The sequence below is a fragment of the Lates calcarifer genome, linkage group LG13 (genome assembly GCF_001640805.2).
Source record: "Lates calcarifer isolate ASB-BC8 linkage group LG13, TLL_Latcal_v3, whole genome shotgun sequence".
Classification (NCBI taxonomy): Eukaryota; Metazoa; Chordata; class Actinopteri; family Centropomidae; genus Lates; species Lates calcarifer.
The window spans coordinates 5869475-5890774 of NC_066845.1; the positions used below are offsets into that span (position 1 = coordinate 5869475).

Sequence of the window (21300 nt, forward strand, 5' to 3'; positions counted from 1 at the left end):
AGTATTCTTGCTGTGTTGTTTCAGTCCGTGAGAATTGTTGAGTTTTAAATGATGGGGGAATGTAAAACTTTAGCGGCAGGGAGGGAGAAAACTATGGAGTGAGGGATGAAAGGGATGAACGTCAATCTACTCCGGTCTTTCTCTGTTTCCATCTCTTTTGCCTGCGCGTTTGATGGAGTCAAACCAGTCGTATGATAGACGATATTGACAAGCTTAAATGCCCTTATTGGATGAGAAGTGGCCCCTGGGTGCTGCCCTAGCATTTTGAAAGAACAGGCCGCCAGACAAAAACCACACGCTCACATATAGCACTACCCCTTTTTGCTACCACAGCACTCTCAACAATTACCTTCCAGCTCTTTAAAACACACACTCACGCACACACATACACACACAAAGGCTATCTTTATGACTACAGCATTTCCACCATTCCAGCCCACTATTTTTTTCCTGCTTTCCTTACCTCCTTCACCCAGAGACTATTAAACCAGATCCCTTCTAAAAGGCTTTAAGGCCTCTCTTGGCTGGCCACTTCTTCTCCAAAGCCCTGCCATGGCTCTTTTCATGTTTTTAAATCAAAGTCCATGAAAGGTTGAGGGGGAAGATGGGGAAGCAGAGAGAAATTTGGGACGGGTTTTTGTGTTTGTGGGTTGGAGACAAATCTTAGCTACAAAACCCATATGGTCTTACTCACACACAGACACATACACAGGCTTAATCTGATATGGTACATGCCCTCCTGGCCTGTTCTGCTCTGCTGGGATTTCACTTTTTTCTTTTCTGTCTCCCTTCTCACCTGCTGAGAGTTACTGTATATGTGTAACCTGTTCTCTTTCTTTTCGTCTCCTCTGCTTTCACACACACACTGCCTACTTGTGCACACACTCAGCTGCACCCACACACTCTTGCAGCACAAACACCGGTATGAAAGACAGTCTGGAGGTGGCCTCTGCTGTGATTCGTTTGCTTGCTCCTGCAGACGATTGTGATTTAAGGATCACGGCAGTGTGTAGCTTTTTGATTTTGCTGGTAGTCAACCTGAAAATGTTTTCCTTGATGGTTTTTTGGCAGAGGCCATGTTAGGGGAGCTCTGGCCAGCTCACATCACCTGCCAGCTGCTCAGCTCAGGCTGGTCCTTCTGGAGCCTTTTTTTTTTTTTTTTTTTAAGTTTTATACTCAAAAAGACAACTCCACTCTTCTCTCTCCCTCCTATCTCCACCTGGCCCTGCAGATCAGGTTCCATATGCATCAGTGTCTCTGAGTGGGAGCGCTGACTCACCTTCAGTTAATCTTTTCTGACTGCAGTGAGTGGTGATGGGCGGTGTGGTGGGTCCAAACCTGAGGCGTAGAATTTTAAGGTGCATCCAGTTATTGATTGCTCTGAAAAACTATGCCCTATACAAAGCTAGCAAGTACAGTAAAGTGCTACAGCTTGTGCAAACAACTGTGGATGAACAGTTCTGTTTGGGTGATAAGTTTTATTCATTTTTTATAATTTGGCTTAAAATGCTGATACCTTTAAGAAGGTTCTCCCTCACAATGGGCTATTTCCTCTACATCATCCCAGCCAAGTTGACTGTCCACCACAGTAAGTTCTCAGATTTAGGAGAATATTGAAATGAACAGTGTAATGATGAAGGCAAGTGTCAATTAGGGCAAGTAGATATACCTTTAGTGTGACAGGGTGAACTTCATTCATTAGTTTTGAGATAAAAAAAGAGCTCTATCATTTTATTTGTGCAAATGTAATTCACCCCATCTGTTAAAGCCCTAGCCTGTTAGTTTTTCTTATGTCCTTTTAAAGGGAGTCTTGGAGTAGATCTTTCCATATTTCAAACATGTAAAACCTGTTGTCAGAATGAAGTGAAGGAAAAGTTATACAATGTGGAAAAAAACTCCTACACCTTCACCTTGCTGCAAGATGATATCTCCAGGAGTCAATATATCAACAAGATTATGAGTCTACATAAGCCCAAGCAGCTCTGTGAGGCTATACTTAGGCACAACAGTGGATTGAGCTAAATGTTAACCTGTTCACAGTGACAAATGTTGCCAATGTTTAGCAGCGTTTACCATGTTCATCATCTAAGTTTAGCACGTTGCCATGCTAACATTAGAGCAAAGCACAGTTGAGGCTGATGGAAATGTGATCAGTTTTGCAGTATTTGGTCATAAAATCAAGTGTAGAACAAATTAAAATTTGGACTAGATGAGGGTGCTAGATGAAAAGTAAGAGACTCACCAAAGTGATTAAAATTAATACCAAAGAGAACATACTGTAAAATTCAATAAGATTCCTCTTCTGGGGACCATGAATGTCTGTGCACATTTTCAAGGCAATCCATTAACTAGTTGTTGAAATATTTTAGTCTGGACTAAAGTGGAAGGAACAGACAGATTGACATAAGATGGGCAGGTAGCATAGCTGACAAATGGTAAAAAATTCCTTTTTTCTTTCAGTTCTCTTTTTTCTGTCATAGCAAGGCAGGATAACGGTACTAACCAAAATGTTTTGGACCAAAGTTCATCCAGTCAGTTGTACTACACAGACCTCCTTCATCATCTTGTTCATAGTTAAATTATAAGCTCAAAACTTACTTGCACTACTCACCTGTGACTGGAAATCCTCTGCAGTCACATTCCTTTATAACCATTTTGCACTTTACAAGCACTTTGGCTTCTTACTGATAAGGTGAGCGACATACCTTTGAACTTCACTAGAGTTATAGGAGGTGTTTTACCCAGATAAGCCGCACTGTATGTGACTCGGTGAAAGATAAATGGACACCTTGGTCTTTATTTTTGTGACTTCTCTTTCCCCTCGCTATCTCTCTGGGTTTTCCATCTTCCTCTGCCTCAACTCAGTAACCTTTAAGGTAGACCTGGAAAGGAGGGTGGGGGTGGGACTTCAGAGTGACAGAGGTGTGATTAAGTCTAAGGATGTGAATTTAGGATCACATCAAGAGAATGAAGGGTATATTGACAAGTACAGTAATCAGTAAAGAGCAAGACTTATGAGTCATAGTTTAATCAGTTTTATGAGGTAGGGAACCAAATGGATCTGTGAGCGCTCCTTTCCACTAAAAACATACATATATTTCAATCCAAATACAGTGTTGTTCCTGTAATCTTAGTTTCATAAACTTGTACATTTGAGTTTATACTTGTATGCTGTATTTTGAAAGCTTGTATATTTAAATCTCTGCAGGATTCATTTTCTAAGTCTATAAACAGTTTTCCAGTTGGTGTATTCAGTTTCTGACTTGTAAGCTTCCACCCTCTGTTCACTTTCCATTCTAGGGTGTATACAGATTTATACATTACATCTTGTTTTCCTCACCGTTGCAAACTCGATTAGTCAAAAGTTATATGTCCTGCCCTCTTTCATGTAAATCAGTTTTTTTTTTTACAACACTGTGTACAAAATCATATCACTCAGAAAAACAAATGTTCACACTTAAGAAATGAAAGTCTGCCACCCGTTAACACAGAATTTACAGATATAAACCAAAATGTACAAGTCCAGAAAAACTCAAATAATATGTTATAAAACAATGGTTAAGCGGCCATTATGGGTTTAAGGACTTGTCTTGCTGTGATCACTTCCTATCTGTAACTGTGCAACATTTCTGTTGTTGAACAACTCGATACTACAGCTCCATCGGAAAGTCGCCACTCTGCAGTCTAACTGGCCAATTAATTATCTTGTCAATCGTGCAGTAAAGACAGTGCCTCAGGAGAGGCAGTGGTTGATTTACTATTTGGAAACCTTCCTGCATTAATGACTAAGAATTGTCAGACTGTCCAGGATCATCATTTTGCTTTTTGCATTAGACTGAATAAGGAAGTGGCAAAGCTTTTCCCTGCTGTTCCCTTGGCTCAGTTTTTATTAGTCTGAGGAGCTATTGATGTCATTTTTAGAGGGTGATGGTAAGGCCAACAACACAACTAACACATGAATTTCCCACCTCTAAAAACTGTCTTTTTCCAAATTTTGCTGCACTCAGTACTTCATATTAAACACTACTTTTCATTTACTTTTCAAAATATGTTAGACTTCAGATTTCAAGTCTTTCATGTCTAAGTGTACTTTGACAGACCTTCTTCAAATATGTCGACGTTGATAAGGAAAGGATTCTGTGTTTAGCCATCACTAACTGATATGCTTTAAATGTATCTTTGCCTGACTTGCTTTTTGAGAGTTTCATAAAGAAACACTGAAAATCTAGACATGGATACCTAAAAAAAAAAACAAATTTTTGTTCTAATATTCTTTGATGTTTGTTTTTCTTTGGTTTCCCAGTTAATCACAGTGTAGAGTCAATTCCCTCTATTCTCTCTCCTTCTCTTTTCTCATCTCATTTTGCCTTTGTGATTGATGAAGGGTTTGAGGAAGCACTGAGCAAGCCTACAGAGAGGACACACAATCTCCCACATATTGTTGCAGTGTTGAGTGTGGTGAGGGAGGTGAAGTAGCTATCAATACCCCTATTGATGACTACAGTGGAAGCTGGTGGAAATGCTCTGCTTCCCTATTGATCTCTGATCCATTATGAGCTGTTAGTAGACGGCCCGGTGAATGATGGGGAACGGTCCATCCATCATAAGTCGACGCCCACGCGGCTTGGCAGACGCACACTTTTAGCTGCTTTGTCCGTTATTCTCCTCCTCCTCCTCTCCTTCTGTGATCCTCCCTCTCTCACTTATTTCCTCTGCTGTTCCTCAAACACAGAACACACCGACCCTCGGCACAGATGGAGTAGACATTTAGGCTTGAGTCTGACAGCACCTGTCTGCACACACTAGATTTGAAAAATACTTTTACTAGAATTATTTGCTAACATTACTGGCAAGTTCAGCTTTCCCCAATGCAGACTAAAGAAAAAAAGTCCTTCAGATGTCTTTTCACCATGAATATCATGGGTTGATTGTGGAAATGTGTCTGAATAAAACATATTAAAACTGTATGGAGTGAAAGAATGAAATAAAACTGGTTATTTGAAGAGAAAACATGAACCAGAAATAATTTCTGCAATTATTTTCATTATCAAGAAAAGGATGTTTATTAAATGGGTTACTAATGTAAATTCTCTCTTCTTCCTGCCATTCTATTCTATTCCACTCTATTCTATTGTCCAGGTCACTGATCGCTCCGTGCAGGCTGTTGCAGAGCACTGTCCCGAGCTGCAGTTTGTTGGCTTCATGGGATGCCCTGTGACCTCTCAGGGAGTCATCCACCTTACTGCGGTAAGCACCACACAGAACTTTGATTTGTGTTGTCGCACCTATCATAGGAACTCAAGTTATGTGCTTACGTACAGAAAAAAATGATACCATACTGCCTGCAGCACAGTTGAAAGAAGGTTAATTCCAGTCAACAGCTTCACCTTTTTGAAGTAATTACTTGCATCAGTAAATGTCAAGGGAATTTTTAGTGTGACTAAGTTTTTTTGGTCTAATCCTGTTACTGTGGACCAGCTCTCTGTGTTCCTACAGGCCACGCATTGTCTCTGGGGGGTGGGGGATGGGGAATTTAACTTTTGGAGAGTAAACTCAGAACCTCGCTGTGTATTTTATCTCAGACTTAGTTCTGAAGTTATTTTGTGTTAACTTTTAAATCTCATGAAAGCCTAATGAGATGAATCCTAATAGTACGCTGCTGTTCTGACTACACCCTGCTGTTTGGATATTACCATGCTAATGAGAAGGGCTCCGTGGTTAAAGATGTTCCATGCCATATAAACATGGACACACATGCACTCACACGGTGATTGCTTGAACTAAATTCACCAGGATATTACTGCACTTTGTTTTTCTTCTCATTTATTTCCCTTTCCCAACATAACATCCACCGAGAGTGTGTGAGTGTGTATGGTCCGCACCCAAGAGTGCTTGTGTAATACAATTTGATTTGTGTTTGATGCACTTGCGTTTACATGTGAGTGTGAACCCTATCCTTGTGGACCTGCGTGGGCCCATTCCTCCTCAAATGCAATTACAGTTGTGTTAATAGGACTTAGACACCCGATGCCATGCTGCATTATTAGATTAAACAGCAGATTAATTTGTGCTTGTGGTTTTGGCCCCCTATCATCTCTGCAGCCTCCACTGACCTTGGCCATGGTGTTGTAGACAGACAGTAATGAAGCCAGCCAGTCATAACAGCATTAGCATACCTGGAGGTGGACGCATACACATCCACCCACAGGCGCAGTCTAGCACACCTCATTATTATTTATTGCAGTATTAACCAAGGTGAAGTTTTAGGAGTTCAGATGAGCAAGTTCATAATTCTGATAATATTTATGTTTTTTTTTTTAAGATGCAGGTTTGTTTCAACTGAACTTTTTTCCCCCCATCTCTTTATCGAGGACAGATACGAGAGACACACACAGAGCCACAGTTGTAGCTGTTCTTGAGCTTTTGATTGAATCACATCATCTTTCTTTGTTGGTTAGAGTTTGCTCAGTTGTTGTGAAATTATAGATGTTCAAATTTCCATTTTTCTGAGCTCTTTTACAGATATCTTGACAGTGTTGCCTTAAAAAATAAAATTGATTCTCGACCTTGGAAACAGATGTTGACAGCTCCATTTGTTTCCAGGCTCACAAAATAAATTTTAAATTTCAGACACACAAAACACCAGGAATTATGTTCCTACTCCTTTGCACACTTACATAACAGGTATGCATTTGTATAACCCCAAAAGAAAGACTAGTCAAGAGGGGTCCCCTATAAGAATCACTGGTTGCCAAATCTTGAGGAGTCCCTAGATGTCCTTTAAAATTAAGGTCCATTTCTCTAAGGATTACATTTAAATACCCTCTCATATAACTGGACTGGTAAATCTGCAGGGATGGTAATTTGCCTGATTAGTTTATAGCTGATAAATTGGTATCAGTTTATATGTCTGGTGAGAAGTAAAAATAAAATTGCAGTACAGAAACGACAAAAAATATATGAGGTAGTTAAAAAATGTCACCATTACATAGTTTGTCTATTAAAGAGGACTGAAGCTGTAAGTTTATTCATTGGAGTTTTCAAGTCTGTTTTACCTCTCATCATACCCAGAATCATTGATGTGTGTGTGGTCAGAAGTGCTCTCTGTTGCACCTGTAACCACACCAGACAGTGAGGTCACAGTGCACCGACACACCCTCAAGTACACTTCTACATTATTGCCGTGAGGTAAGAAGTTGATACAAGAAGAAGTTACATTTTTATTGGATTTTCTAAACTCTCAAATATCTATTAGTATTAGCTCTAAAATCATGTAGCCATCTTTCACTAACAGAGCATCATTAGAAATCAATAAAATTTAATGATGGTCTTTCTTGCTGTCCAGATTAGATTTGCATTAAGATTATTTTTTACATCGTTCACACCAACTGATAAAGTACAGTGATGGGGCGATAACAAGATCCAATCAAAACAGCCACTTAAAAATACTTTTTTGAAGGTAGCTGAAGTTTCTGGCACCGGTGTGATCGTAATTTATGAGTCATGATGAGATGGAAATGTTTCAAGGATAACATTTTGACCACAGTCTGTCTGTACAGATTTAGAGTCAAACCGTCTCTGTCTTTGTTCCTGTCATTTCAGCCATCATGTCTGTGATTCATCTCTTTCTGCCTTCCCTCTCTCCTGTCTATCTGCCCCTTCCTCTCTCTGCATCTCTCTATAATCTCTGACAGTAATTATCTCGTTTAGCAGTTGATTCCTCCTCTCATTCGTTCCCACTTGGTCCCATCCAGTGTCGATTGAAAATCATATTCTCGCGTTTAGAATCGTTGCATTTCTGATGACTCTGTGGACCCGCGTGCGATTCCAGGACTGCAGCGCTCCTCTCTTGTTCGATTATCACACGCTCCCTCCTACTTCTTTTCTTCCTCGATTTCTTTCTCTCCCTCTCTGATAATCTTGCCCCCCCCCCCAAACACACACACACACCACACCACACACACACACACACACACACACACACGCACGCAATCCAGCTATCATCAGGAAAGAAAAGAGGGAAAATCCATTACTTTTATTAACTTCTCTCATATGACACACTCATTTCAGATTGATAGTCTTTTTTATACTGACTTCTCACAAATTAGGGTGTGAGGAAATCAATTGAAATTGTATTTTTTTAATCAAGCGAGCTGATGGCTGAAATAGGCCACCCATGGCGATGAGTTCAATGCAGATTGTGTAGAGTAACTGTAAAGCTGTCGCATTTATGCTCCTCAAATGGTTTTGCAGTGTTCCAGTCCTACGGGAGCTGTGCGGTTCCTCTGTGATGTGCAACACAGCTCAATATTTGTAGCCAGGCACTGTTTGATAAATCATCATCTTGTTAGCAGCTGAAAGGCAAAATCAAGGTTTCTGCTGGCTGAGAGAGTAAAGCCTACGAAAACAAGCTCTCTAATACTAACTCCTTACTGGTTGGGAATCAAACATTACATACAGCTTTCAAATGTCATGATTTTAAGAGCAAATGTATCTCTGATGTGGTCTTTTGTGTTGCCTTGCCAGGGGTATAATGTAAATTTTTATTTATGGTTGGTTTTTGTAATGAAGTTGACTCTAAGCTCTTGACATTAATAATGTTTTTATTGATGAGGCTTGTCACATCCCAAGGCTGCGTAATGGATACAAAACGCCTTGGGATGGAGGCTTAGTGGGTGTCCCAGAGCTTTCAGTGATTTGGTGCGCTCCCTCAGCAGCTAATTTGAGAACCTTAATATACGTATGCATATGTATATATACATGGATTTCAGAGGGTTCACCCTTTAGTCAAGTTCATGACAAGTCACTGAGGTGGAAGCACAATAGATTTGTTTGTGTGTTTGTGTTTGTGTTTGTGCTTCTCTCATCCAGTTTGAGTGCAACCACCATTCTGCAGATGTGAGTGTGTGTTTGTGTCTTAGAGGAAATTGATTTGTTTCTATTGCAGAAGTGGATAACATACAGTATTTTCTGTCCTGCCCCTCTGCTTTTCAGGCAGCCTCAGTCACATGCTGTTGTCTGGCTTTGGAAAAGAAAGTGTAGCACCAACAGAGTCATTATCTAACTCTGAGCAGTTTGTTACCTGTTACCTGCTGTGTCTCTTTCTCCATTTTCTTTTTGATTTTGGTATTTTTGGTCTGTATGTATCTCCTTTTTGTCTTTTTTACTGTTGTGGTTCGTATCTTTTTTTGTCTTTCTCTCTCTCTCTCTCTCTCTCTCTCTCACACACACACACACGCACACACACACTCCCTCTGTCTCTCCATCTTCCTGTCAAGTGGTGCTCTTTTCTTCTGGTAGTGATTAAGCCCAAGGTCGGCTCTATCAGAGAGCCAGTGTTTGAGAGCAGCTCTGGGTGCCAGAGAGCCTTCATTCCCCCAGCCTTAGATGTCCCTACTGATGGCTTCCCTTTGCTTGTCATGCCTACCCACAATGCCCCTCCTTATACATCAGCCTATACACTGCCCTAAGACACTGTGGGCCTCAAAATGCCTTTTTTGTGTGTGTGAACGTTCCCACCCTCTGGAGAAAAGAGAGGAGGCCAAAGACATAACAAATGGAGAGACTGTTGAAGAATGTGTCAGAGATGAAAAGAGGTATATTTGGAGACTGTAATAGCTATGTGTTGTCTCTCTGATGTGCAGAACTTGGATGTGTCTGGTCTTAATTTGGGGCCTTGTAGATTAATTCAGCCGTGCCGCTCCAGTGGTTTTGTTGTTCTTCTCTGACCAAAAAAAAAAAAAAAAAGTTTAGACCTTTGATAAATGCTCTCTAAATTTGACAGAATTGGACTGCGGGCAATACCTCATTCTTTCTGTGTGTTTATGAGCAAATAAAACAGTCTGGTTTATGACAGGGAAGCTATTTAATTTCATAACCAGAGTCATATGTTCTATCCATCCTGGTGGCTTAGTGGAGCAGTATGTACTCGCAACATACAAATTTGGCTCAAAACCTATGAGAAGAAAAAAAGAAAAATAAAGCAATAATATTTATTGCTTTTGACTTTTTTTCTTTTTACAAATTGCCATGAGGACAGTTTGGGGCAAAAAAAAAAAAGGTTTTAAAGTGGTGAAACACAAAAAGTTAAGATACAGGTCTTCACCCACTGTCACCTTCACACCCACCACTCCACCACTTCCTCCCCATGTAGGATGGAGTGGTGTCTGGCTTTGCTGTAGTCTGCTGGCCCCTTATCTCCTCCCCCTGACTGGAGCACAGAAAATACATAATCACAGTGCCCTGTGTCAAACTGATAACCCCCAACACAAACCAGAGAAGTAAGTGCATGTGTGTGCTTGTGTGTGTATGTGTGTTCACATCTATGTGTACCTTTTTCCTATGTACAAATGTGTGTGCGTATGTGTGTGTGTGTGTGTGTGTGTGTGGGTGGCTGTGTACTTGTACATGTGTATTGTGTCTCAGGGGTGGTGGAGAGGATAAAGGGGAAACGAAGGAGCAGAGGGGATTTGGGGGAAGAAAGGTAATGGGGTTGTGGGGGTCGCAGAATGAGTCGAAATTGTAATAATTTTCTTCACTGCTGTATGGAAGAGATTGGGGGATTTATGAATATAATGAGCAGAGAAGAGCCTGCGGACGATGTGTGTCTCTTGCAAGAGTAATTGAAGAATAATTCATTTGGCTCCGAGACTTTTTAACCCAGAGACAGACAGAGATAGAGAGGTTTTTGACCTCTGGAGGGAGGGATATCATGTCTCATTATTGGCCCAACTAGTGTCACTGTGCTGTGACTGTCATCTAGTGCTGTCACATTGGTTTGTGTGCGCACACATGCCTGTGTGTGCGTGCATGTGCGTGCGTGCCTATGTGGTCATTTGGCTTAGCGCGCCGAAGAGAAACCAGCGCTCTCTATCTTTCTTTGGAGCCTTTCCTCGCCACTGAGTTTGTTATCAACACCAACACATGCAGGATTAGCGACTGAAAGGGAGAAAGAGAGAGAGAGAGAGAAAAACGGGGGTGGAGGGGGGGTGGGGGGTGTGAGAGGGAAAATACGTGATAGACAGTAGATGGGCACAAGACCGATAAAGAGAGAAGTTAACCACACATGCACACACACACACATACACACGCATAGGGATCAGCTCACTGGTCCATGACTGATGCAGACAATGTATTTGTGATACCAGACCCATGGCCTTTCCAGTATTTGCCTCAGTCCTTTTTCAAATATTCATATCACTCTGTCTGCACAGGCCTCTATGTTTTTATATGTGTGTGTGTGTGTGTGGGTGTGTTTTCCTGAATATGTGTCTGTAGGGGTGTGTGTGCGTGCGTGTGATTGTGATTCAGGCTTACTGCAGTGGGATTGTCTCGACACAGCTTTCTCCTGTCTGACTGAACTGTCTGGGATGCTCCAATATGGGAGAGAAAAAAAAAAACCCAGAGTGTGTATGCATGAGTGCGCACTTGTATTCACCCAGTGACACCGCTGCCATTCATCTCACCTTTCTGCCCCCGCCTCATCCCGTCTCACACCGTCCCCAACACATGCGGACAGCTGAGCAAAATGTGTCAGGGCCACAATGCCACCTCAACAACACCCTGTAACTTTGACTTCTTGCTTAGGACTTTGAATATTACTTCAAAGTGACTCTCTAAACTTCTGCCTGCATTGTTTAGAGGATTTAAACTTATTTCTACTCATCTTTGCCAGTCTGACAATTGAGACTTTCCACTGTTACGGCTGTTTAGTTTTACTGAAAAGCTGCTTTAAAAAAAAAAAAAACTTTCATGGACAGTTCTTGTATTGCATGTGTTTTTTTGGGGGGCTCTCTATGCATTTCCCAGAGTAAAACCTATATTTCATTGACTAAACTCACATACTAAATCTTGAAGTGGTTGTAAATTAACTACAGCAATGAAATAGCAGCTCATATTTTCCAAATCCAACATGTTCGCTATTTATGACTAAAACAATGCTCGCTCTGTCCGAGCTTTTTAAATGTCATCTAGTGGCTTGTCAGCTGGGACACTGAGGTTGATGGACAGCAACAGCCGTGAACTCATGCCGCTTTGTGCCAGCGCTCAAAGCATGACATCATATCCTCTGCATGGGGTCCGTTAGGCCTCAACTTCCTGCTTGGCATCATGATGCTTGACGTTGTGTAAATAAATGTAGTAATAGCACAGGTAGTTATAGCTCTGTAGTCTGGCAGAGCATACACAGGTATGCACTCACACACACACTGTGCACCAGACTGTGACATACACTAATGTAATAAAGTGTCAAATCAGCCTCTCCAAATATTGAGCTCAAGCCTATGCTTGGCTGAAACAGCCAGTTATTTTTCTTTCATTTAACGTGGCGTTTTCTGTGTGACCTCTGACTCGGGCTCTTATTTTTCCTGTTTGAGAGAGGCTTCTAATTGAAGCAGGTGAGAGCCAAACTGCTTGCAGCTCAGAGATCTCCTCTGGTCATGTGGACTGAATTAAACAGCCTCTTTTATATAAAACTGTTTGGCTACAACCAGTCCTCAGACAAGAACTGTTTGCTCATCCATCTTTTGTCAAAAGTGAAGTAATTGCTTTTGTCTTATCTTTGCAGAGATTATTATGTGTTATAACTGAGCTGATTTAGAGTTGGTCTATAAACATTCACATCCAATTTTGTGATTCTGGTGCTTGACGTGATTCTGTTCTTTTCAGATAAATATATATATATATATATATATTTTAATTTAAATGAATAAAGAAATAACTTGAACAGACATTAAGCCTATCCTAAAATGTAATCTAGGATAGGCAAATTGATTTACTGATGATTAAAACAGAAGACATAACTTTTATTTTGTGATTATTAATTTCACTAGGTAGGTAAGTTAATTATTATAATTAATATAATAATATAATATAATTAGATCACTACTTTTATAACTATAATCACTATTGACATTAATAATGTTTTTGTTAAGCTTGTGGTGCATGTTTAATCCAGTGATGGAGTAGCAGTAGTGGAGAAGTGTTCAGATTGAAATAAAAATAGAGGGTTACCATATTAAATTACTCTATTGTTATATTTGATGCATTACCAATAAAGCAGTACTTTAATATTGTAGGTGGTCAAGGTGCAGGTTTTTTTTTTTTTTTGCTGATTTATGTATAGTTTGCTGATTTAGCCTGAGAAAATTCATCATATAATATGATGTGATCATATGTTGTGTATGATAAAATCTCAATCTGAGAAGTAGCTAGTAATTCAAATAAATGCAGTGGATTAAAAAGTAAAATATTTCTGTCTGAAAAGGAGTACAGTAGAAGTACCATAGTATCATAAAATGGAAACACTCAATTAAAGTTCAGGTTCCTCACACTTATAGTTATATAGTGTTACTGTCCCTAGACACTTTCCACCACTGTTTTTCATGCAGGAGAACATGTGTGCTAATGGTCATTGAAATATTTATATAATCAGCGTGTGCATTAATTCCTGCACTATGCATGTGTATTGACGAGGCGGGGACGACACGCTGGCCTCAGAGCAGGTTTCGCTGTTTTTTTTACAAGCAGCATGAATAATTATCCAGGTGTAGCTGCCAACTCAGAGGAGAGGAGCCGAACTCTGCCTGGTTACAGACCTCAGCCAACGAGGAGAAAAACCTGCCGAGCCCCCTCACCAAATCCCCCGCTCTCTATTCTGCTGCTCTGTTTCTCTCTCACTTGCTTTCTTCACTCGGTTTCACTTTTTTCCTTCTCTATTTCTGTCTCTCTCTTTTTCTCTCTCCCCGTGCTGTGTGAATCACTTGCTTTGTCTTCCTCTCTGTCTTAAGCTCTCGCGCTCACTCCTCCCAAATTCTCCCCATTTATTTTTCTTTCTTTTCATGCCTGTTTATTCTTGGATCACAGAAATACACGAGTAGATAATAAGCTATATTATGAGTGGAAATAATTAAATAAGATTGGAAGCATTAAAACCTTTTACCTAGGAGTCAAATTATGATAGTATGTTGACTATGAGAAAACAAACACTGGCACTGTGGCCCGTCACATTCTGGAGGTGTGACTAATTACTGAGAAGTTGTTTTTATTTTTTGTGATTTTGCTTTTCAGGGACTTGGAGGATATTTTTCGGTTTTTGGAGATGTCTGCTAAACTGTTGAATTTATTTTCTTGCAGTAGTTTTCACAGATGGATTAACAAAGTTACAGTCGCAGCCGTGACTCTGCCTCTTTCCTTTCATGCAGACATCTGCTAAATTTTCAAAATTTCTTCAACCTAGCTACACTCTCGACCAATCAAAACTCACACTGGTTGGCCTGGTTTCTCATTGGTTATCCACATCAATGAAACAGTTGCTATTGGTTGTAGTAGAAATTCTGTTTAGCAGACATAAGCAGTTTTGAAGATTTGGAGAACAAATACTACTTTTGATGTTGGGGCTTTTAAAATTGACTCCAGGCTTAATAGCCATAAATACTGAATGCAAATAACTGTGTGTGTGTGTTTGTGTGTGTTGTGTGGGTGTGTGCTGTTGATGGCATTTTTTTTCTTTTTTTTTGGACAGTGTTAGTGCATGTCTGTTGCTATGAATAATAGTGGCAGTGGTCAGTTTGCCTATATCCAGGTTTGATTTTTGCATTGCTTTTGTTATGCAAACAATGCTGCCACACACACACACACACACACACACACACATGCATGTATATACATGCACACAGACATGCACACACAGATCAGTGTCATTCTGTATGAATAATTTAGCACTTCGATCCTACACTGGCCACAGTGGCACATGACAGTTTGTGCGTATGCATGTTTGGGTCTGTGTGTGCTTTCGTGCATGTGTATGAGCATCTCCTTGCATGAGTGAGTGTCTGTGTTAATGCACACAGTTAAGGGTTTTTCCTCTTTCATTAAACACCATTGTTTATCATGTCAGTTTAGTCGTTCCCTGGCGATCACGGCTGACCCGTCTTTGTGCAGCACAAGCTGTTTAATGTTTATTTCATTAGAACATCTAAAGCCTGTCCTCACAGTATAGGTGAGGATATGCCACATACAAAATCTGTTTCATGTTTATTTCATGCCTAAGCACACCTTTTATCACGAGAGGTGTGGATCCAATTTTCTCTTGAGGAGTGACAAAATGTGGCCACAGGCTACGTAAGAATAGAAAGACAAATGGACCGGCTAGACAGAGGTAAAGGTTTTGAAAGCCTATTTTATTACCTTCAGTGCAGTGCAGTGTTTGTTTGCAGTCTGTGTGTGCATCTCTGCGTTTTGATTTCTCAGCATGTGGGGCAAGGGGAGAGTTGTTTACATGTGTGCTTACTTCACACAGTGAGCTGTAGTCCTTATCCATTCCCCCCATGCGTCTTCATGCTGGTAGGTATATGTCATGGCTATGGAGCTGACAATAGTGCTCAGTGATCTTAACACCAACTGTAAGCTTGTTTTCTCTTTAGCCCTGGCCATGACATTTACCTCTCTGCCTCCCTGGCGGCTGGCTGGAATATCATACCTCTATTATCTTGCATCCCTGGTGTGTGTATGAGTGTGAGCCTGGTGTGTGTATGAGTGTGAGTGTGAGTGTGTGTGTGTGTGTGTGTGTGTGTGTGTGTGTGTGTGCGTGCGTGCACCTGTGCCTTAAATAGTTTTGAGCATGTATCAGAGAAAATACACCTGTGCTGTAACTTGAAAAGCCTCTGTAATTTCAGCGAGCGGGAATGCTTGTTGAACATTGTGTCAGTGTGGGTTTCGAAGAGTGTGTCAGGAAGTAGAGATTTTGACTGGAGGATTAATCTAAAGCCCCTCTTATAAGGTATTCAGATCGGAAAGAGGGATTATTGAAAGTCGGAGAGATGAAAGGAAGGAGGAAAGTGAATGCTCATATTGGCTCATAACCCCTCACACCAGGCATGCAGGCGCAGAATGGTAAACAGTAATAGCAAGCAATTTTGTAGCATTTGTCTGCCTTGTTAGGTTTTATTCTGCATTCATACTATCTTTCAGTACATGTGTCAGAATACAAGTTTACTCAGAGTACAGAAATATATTTTTCATATTCCTTGGGGATACATTAAAACCAGCCATGTAATTCAGAGGGCTTGTATATCTTATATTCTTTCACAGAATATTTCTCTTCCACAGCTGCTCATAGTAAAGAATCAGCTGCTGGTCTTTGTGTGAACAGGCAGGAAATTGTGTGTCTGTAGAACTGTTTGTTTGAAAGAGATCAAATATAAGAGCTGGATTTTATTTTATTAAAGTGGAGGATTGTTATTAGGTTGTCTGTGCAGCACAGCTACCTATCTGTGTGAATTTGACGTGATTTAATCGCTCAAGTGTTTGTGTGTGTGTGTGCCTTTCCTTTTGCAGCTACGGAACCTGAGTGTCCTGGATCTGCGGCACATCTCAGAGCTCAACAACGAGACAGTGATGGAGGTGGTGAGGAAATGTCGCAACCTTAGCTCCCTCAACCTCTGCCTCAACTGGAGCATCAACGACAGGTTTGTAAAGGGAAGTTTATTTGTAAAAGCCAAGTGTAACGTGTGGTGTGTGTCAATGGGTTTTCTGGCCCACAACGTAACAGTCACTGACTTAGCAAAGGCAGTCTAAGTAGGAAAAAAAACAAACTTTGGATCATATAAAGAAGAAAAAAAAAGGAAGAAACATGAGGATAGGGGGTTCAAATAAAATACAAGAAGAGAAAAACTGTAACATTTAATTTAAGTTTAAAAAGAGGTTTATAATCCAACAGTGGTATTATAGTAAGTTCACTGCTAATGTGTGCCAATACTCATATAATGAGTCCAATAAAAGAAGATCAGTGGGTCTGGGGACTGCCCCCACTCAGTAAATTACATGACTAATGGCTCATTGTGGTGTTAGTTGACAAAGAATCATTGATTAGCAATTTTTGTGATCTTTTTATGGGAAGCTAGCTGTTAGTCATTTATGGAAAATAATAATCACGTCTCAAACATTGCAGTGATATTCACAAGTATCCCTTTGTCTTTGATAAGCACTAGACTTGGAGACCTTCTGCATGACTGCATTCATGTTCGGCGACAAGAGAAAAACTTTAAATGATTTTTCATCTGAATCAACTCATTGATTAGCTGATGAAATCCTATGACGATTTTAATAGCCGCACAAACAAACCGTACTCACATACACGCGCTCACACACATTTGGAGCTGAACCATATTTGAGATAATTAACTTCACAAATGGCAAAGATGAAAAAAAGTGTTTGACACATCTGTCTCTCAAGCCAAGGCCGCACAGATGTTTCAGTACTGACATTGAAATGCTTAAAGTGAAAAGAAAAAACAAACATACCGCACTAAAACATATATACTCCTTATGCAAACATTCCCACAGGGGAAGATAGACATAAGAATTAAAAACACAAGTTAAAAGCATGACAAAAACTCTTGTTTCCTTTGTTTCCTTCTGACAGTCTCTCTGGTCATCTTGCTTGCTGTTCCCACTCTTTTTTTCTTTCCCCTTTTTCCTCAAATGGGAGAGAACCTGTACAGTATATGATGGGAAGAGTAAACCATCTCCTCTTTTATTTATTATCTTCTGTTTTATTCATATGCTTCTATTTAATCTATTGATTTACAGCTACGGCTGTGGCTTCTCTGCCGACTGTACTCCCACTCTGGCTTAGGAGTGTGAACACAATATTGAATTTACCATGGTGCATGGCAACAATGGGTGCATGCGAGTTGTGTGTGTGTGTGTGTGTGTGTGTGTGTGTGTGTGTGTGTGTTGCATGTGTGAAATCATTCTTGCATTATTGAGTTTACAGAAGACATGTGGTGGGAATGTTATGGTAATACCTTACTCGCCTTCTTTCAATCAAAAAACATGGAGTTTGGTGAAATCCTCACAGGACCACATGGTGTTATCAACTTCTTCCTTTTATCACTCACACTCATACACACACACACACACACACACACACACACACACACAAGGCTGCATTGATTCCATAATGATATTTACTTCATTGGTTTCAGGGGCTGAAGGGGTACGTGTGTCTGACTGGGTTTCTCTGGATCACCTGTGGGAATATTGGAATTTAAAATGGTGTGTGTGTGTGTGTGTGTGCGTGCATGTGTCAAACTGTGTGGGAGATGAAGCTAGGATATTGTGTGTGTGTGGCAGAATACAGTCGGTGTGTTGGCTTATGAATGAAGCAGGGACAGTAGGGACCTGAAAGGCTGAGGTGTATGGTCGCAGCTGAGGAGTCTTACATGCTTGCTGCTCTGATGCTGCACTGCTCCACCTCCTCCCTACCAGAGGAGGAGTTTAAACATACAGTAGAAGTAATGCAGGCTGTTTGCTCTGCCCTGCCTCCCTGCCCCGCAGACCTGTGTGTATATGTGCGTGCATTTGTGTGTGTTGTGTACATGCTGACTGCTGCTCAAGGACTCAGAGCAAATAAAAGCCTCCAGTCATAAGCTGCTTTATTGTTACACTTTACAGTCACACAGCTCGGAGTGGAGTGGAGAGGAGAGAAGGGGGTTTATTTAAAGGTAGAAGCTGGCAGGGTGGTCGTCACAATGTGAAAAATGCGGTAGCGTGTGTGTGTGTGTTTCTGTGTGTGACAGATCGAAAGAGAGAGAGAGAGCCTGGTTTGAAGATTTTAAGACAGACGCAGGTGACAGAGGAAGGTGATGGATGAAGCGCAAGGCAGGAGAGTGTGTTTTAATTTTCATGCCAAGTGTGCAGAACCTAGGTTCATCTTTTTAGAGAGTTAGTGTGTCTGTATCTTCAGTAATTTGACATATTTTACACTTCAGTAGAATATACACAATAGGGATTTAAATCATTTGATGGGATCACTCAAAAGTGGGTGAGGCTTAGCAAATACTTTTTTTGTTAGATCAGGTGGTGGAGGATGAAGGAGGAAAGGGTTAGCTAGATGCCCTAGTTACATTTGATTGGATAATTTATTCATATACTTCATATAAGATTACTCATCAGAAATGTTTTCATGAGAGGAATTTTGATTAAAAAAACAAGAAATAACTGAACAGTTAACACAGGGACACAGGTTTAGAGCAGGAGAAATGTATTTTATATTTCCTTGTGTCAGAAATAGTGTTTTGTGTATTGAAACCACCTTTTTTTTTTTGCCTCAACAACTTTTCTGTGTTGAATTATGCACCTATTGCACTGGGGTGTGCTAAGTCAACACGCGTGAAGTATGACCAGTACAAGAGAGAGAGATTCTGTTGAAAAATGTGGCTTACGCAGTTTTGGTTAGTGGAGTGGAAAAAAGACTTTGATTTTTGCATAGCAAAATAGAGAATTTTTAAATTTATTTTACCTTTCACTAAAAATTCACTAAATACCTTATTATTTACTACAAATGACTGAACATGAATATAATACTGAAAATCTGCACATCTATAGACAACATGACAATAGTAGTAATTAGGACCATGATTTGATAAGAACCTCAATCAGTAAGCTGAATCTGATCAGAATTGATAAAATCTAAATAATAGTTAGCACCTTACATAGACACACTACCCAGTATGAGCATGGGCAGACACACGCACACAAACTTCTCAGTCTGACAGGCTGTTTTAAAGTGAGATTTTATCAATGATGGTTTTCTCCTATGGACAGACTGTTGGTGTGTTTCCAAAGAAAGAAGCTGAAATGGTTTATTTGACTCTGGAGTTCAAAGAGTCAAAGGTCATCAGGGTCACTGCTGTCAGGGAAGCCAACAAATACACACACACACACACACACACAGGTTGCTTGCTCGACCAGAATGACTCAACCCTCCCTCACATTAGCTCTCTGAGGGTACAGCTGGGTCAGCTTGTGTGTGTGTGTGTTTCAAAATGATGACAGTGGGCTGCGAACAGGTAAACAGGCAGAGGAAATGACCCCTTATTTCCAGGCTCAATTTGTCCCCCAACAAGGGGCCATTGGAGAGATAGAGCTCTGTGGGAGGTAAAGCATTTCTCTCATTTTTCCTCCCTGTTCTCCTCCTTTTTCTCCTCCTTTTTCTCCTCCTTCTTGTGTCTGTGCCTTAACAAAAGTTTTAAAAAAAATAAACACTGTATCCTCTGGCTCCCTCCATCTCTCTCAGTAATAGCCAAATACAGCATCCAGGTGTAAGAAAGTGAGAACTGATGACCAAATATGGACTTCCCATCGTTATGGTCCGACGGGCAGATTGTGACAGTAGGACGCCTATTTTTCGGTCACCGTCATTTCTCGGGGAGAGGTGATGTGATGTGCTGCAGGTGGGCAGTGTTGGCCCTGTTATTTCTCTGTATCCTCTCCCGGCGATGATAGGAGACCAAAGTGGGATTGTGTTTTTCAAATGTCACAGGCGTTTGAAAATGGGGAGCGAGTCATGATCAAAGTGAAACGGCAGAGCAAATGGCAGTGCTCACTTTTTAGAACCAAGTTGAGAACACAGTGTCAGAGTTAAACGGTTTTCTTTCATATTTTTTGCTGCTTGGTGTCTGTTTTTTTTTTTTTCCATTTCACAGAAACTCAGGGGAGCCTTTGTGTTGTATGTATGGTGTATTTGTGATTGTTGTTACCACTGTGTGTTTTTGATGTGTCTCTGTGTGAAAACTCCTTTTAGACTGTGTTGATTTAATAGCATCATTTATATAATTTGTTTTTTCATCATATTGTACTTTTCTGCCAGAAGTAAGAAGATTAAACATGGACCTTATGTGAATCTCATGCTTTTGCAGACATAACTTTCTGTTTGTGCGAGTGTGAGTGTGTTGCAATAAATTTTCCCGTGAAGCCTCCTCAGTGGTTTTGGTCAAAGCAAAGAGTCAGACACCATTCTGCTAACATTAACCCTGCAGCTGGACACAAGGCCTGTGTTGAAATGCAGATTTATGAGTGTCCTCCTCTGTGTCCGTCTACATGTGTGTGTGTGTGTGTGTGTGTGTGTGTGTGTGTTTGTGAGTGAGCCCTGGTCCAGTTGGCCTGTAGTCTTTGCTGAAAGCAGATGAATGGAGTAAGTGAGTCATTTCTTTTATGAGATCTGTATTGTTGGAAGTTGGGCATTTCCCAAAAGCCCTGCTGCTCTTCCCCCCTCTTTCCCTCTCTTCCTTCATCTCTTAGTCTTTCCGGCAGCTTCACTTAAACAGGGGAATCAATATTCGTCCCTTTTTCCTTATTTGCTTTTTTTCTTCAGGCCAACATTCTCTGCATATCTCCATCACTTATGAGCATCACAAATCACAGCCCAAATTGGCTGTTCTACATTTTTGTCCCCTCTCGCAAAAATCGGACTAGATGAGGGATGACCGGGGGCCCACTCTGACTTTCAGGAGCTTAT

At 40.7% G+C, this 21300-nt stretch overlaps 1 protein-coding gene across 1 annotated transcript in view; it reads left to right on the forward strand.

The window, feature by feature from the left end:
- Nucleotides 1–21300, forward strand: part of fbxl17 (F-box and leucine-rich repeat protein 17) — a 204570-nt gene that overhangs the window by 62967 nt on the left and 120303 nt on the right. Inside the window, exons 7-8 of the mRNA XM_018675016.2 lie at nucleotides 5140–5247; nucleotides 16336–16466. Of these exons, the coding sequence (XP_018530532.1) occupies nucleotides 5140–5247; nucleotides 16336–16466 (239 nt within the window). The remainder of the gene's footprint in view (nucleotides 1–5139; nucleotides 5248–16335; nucleotides 16467–21300) is intronic.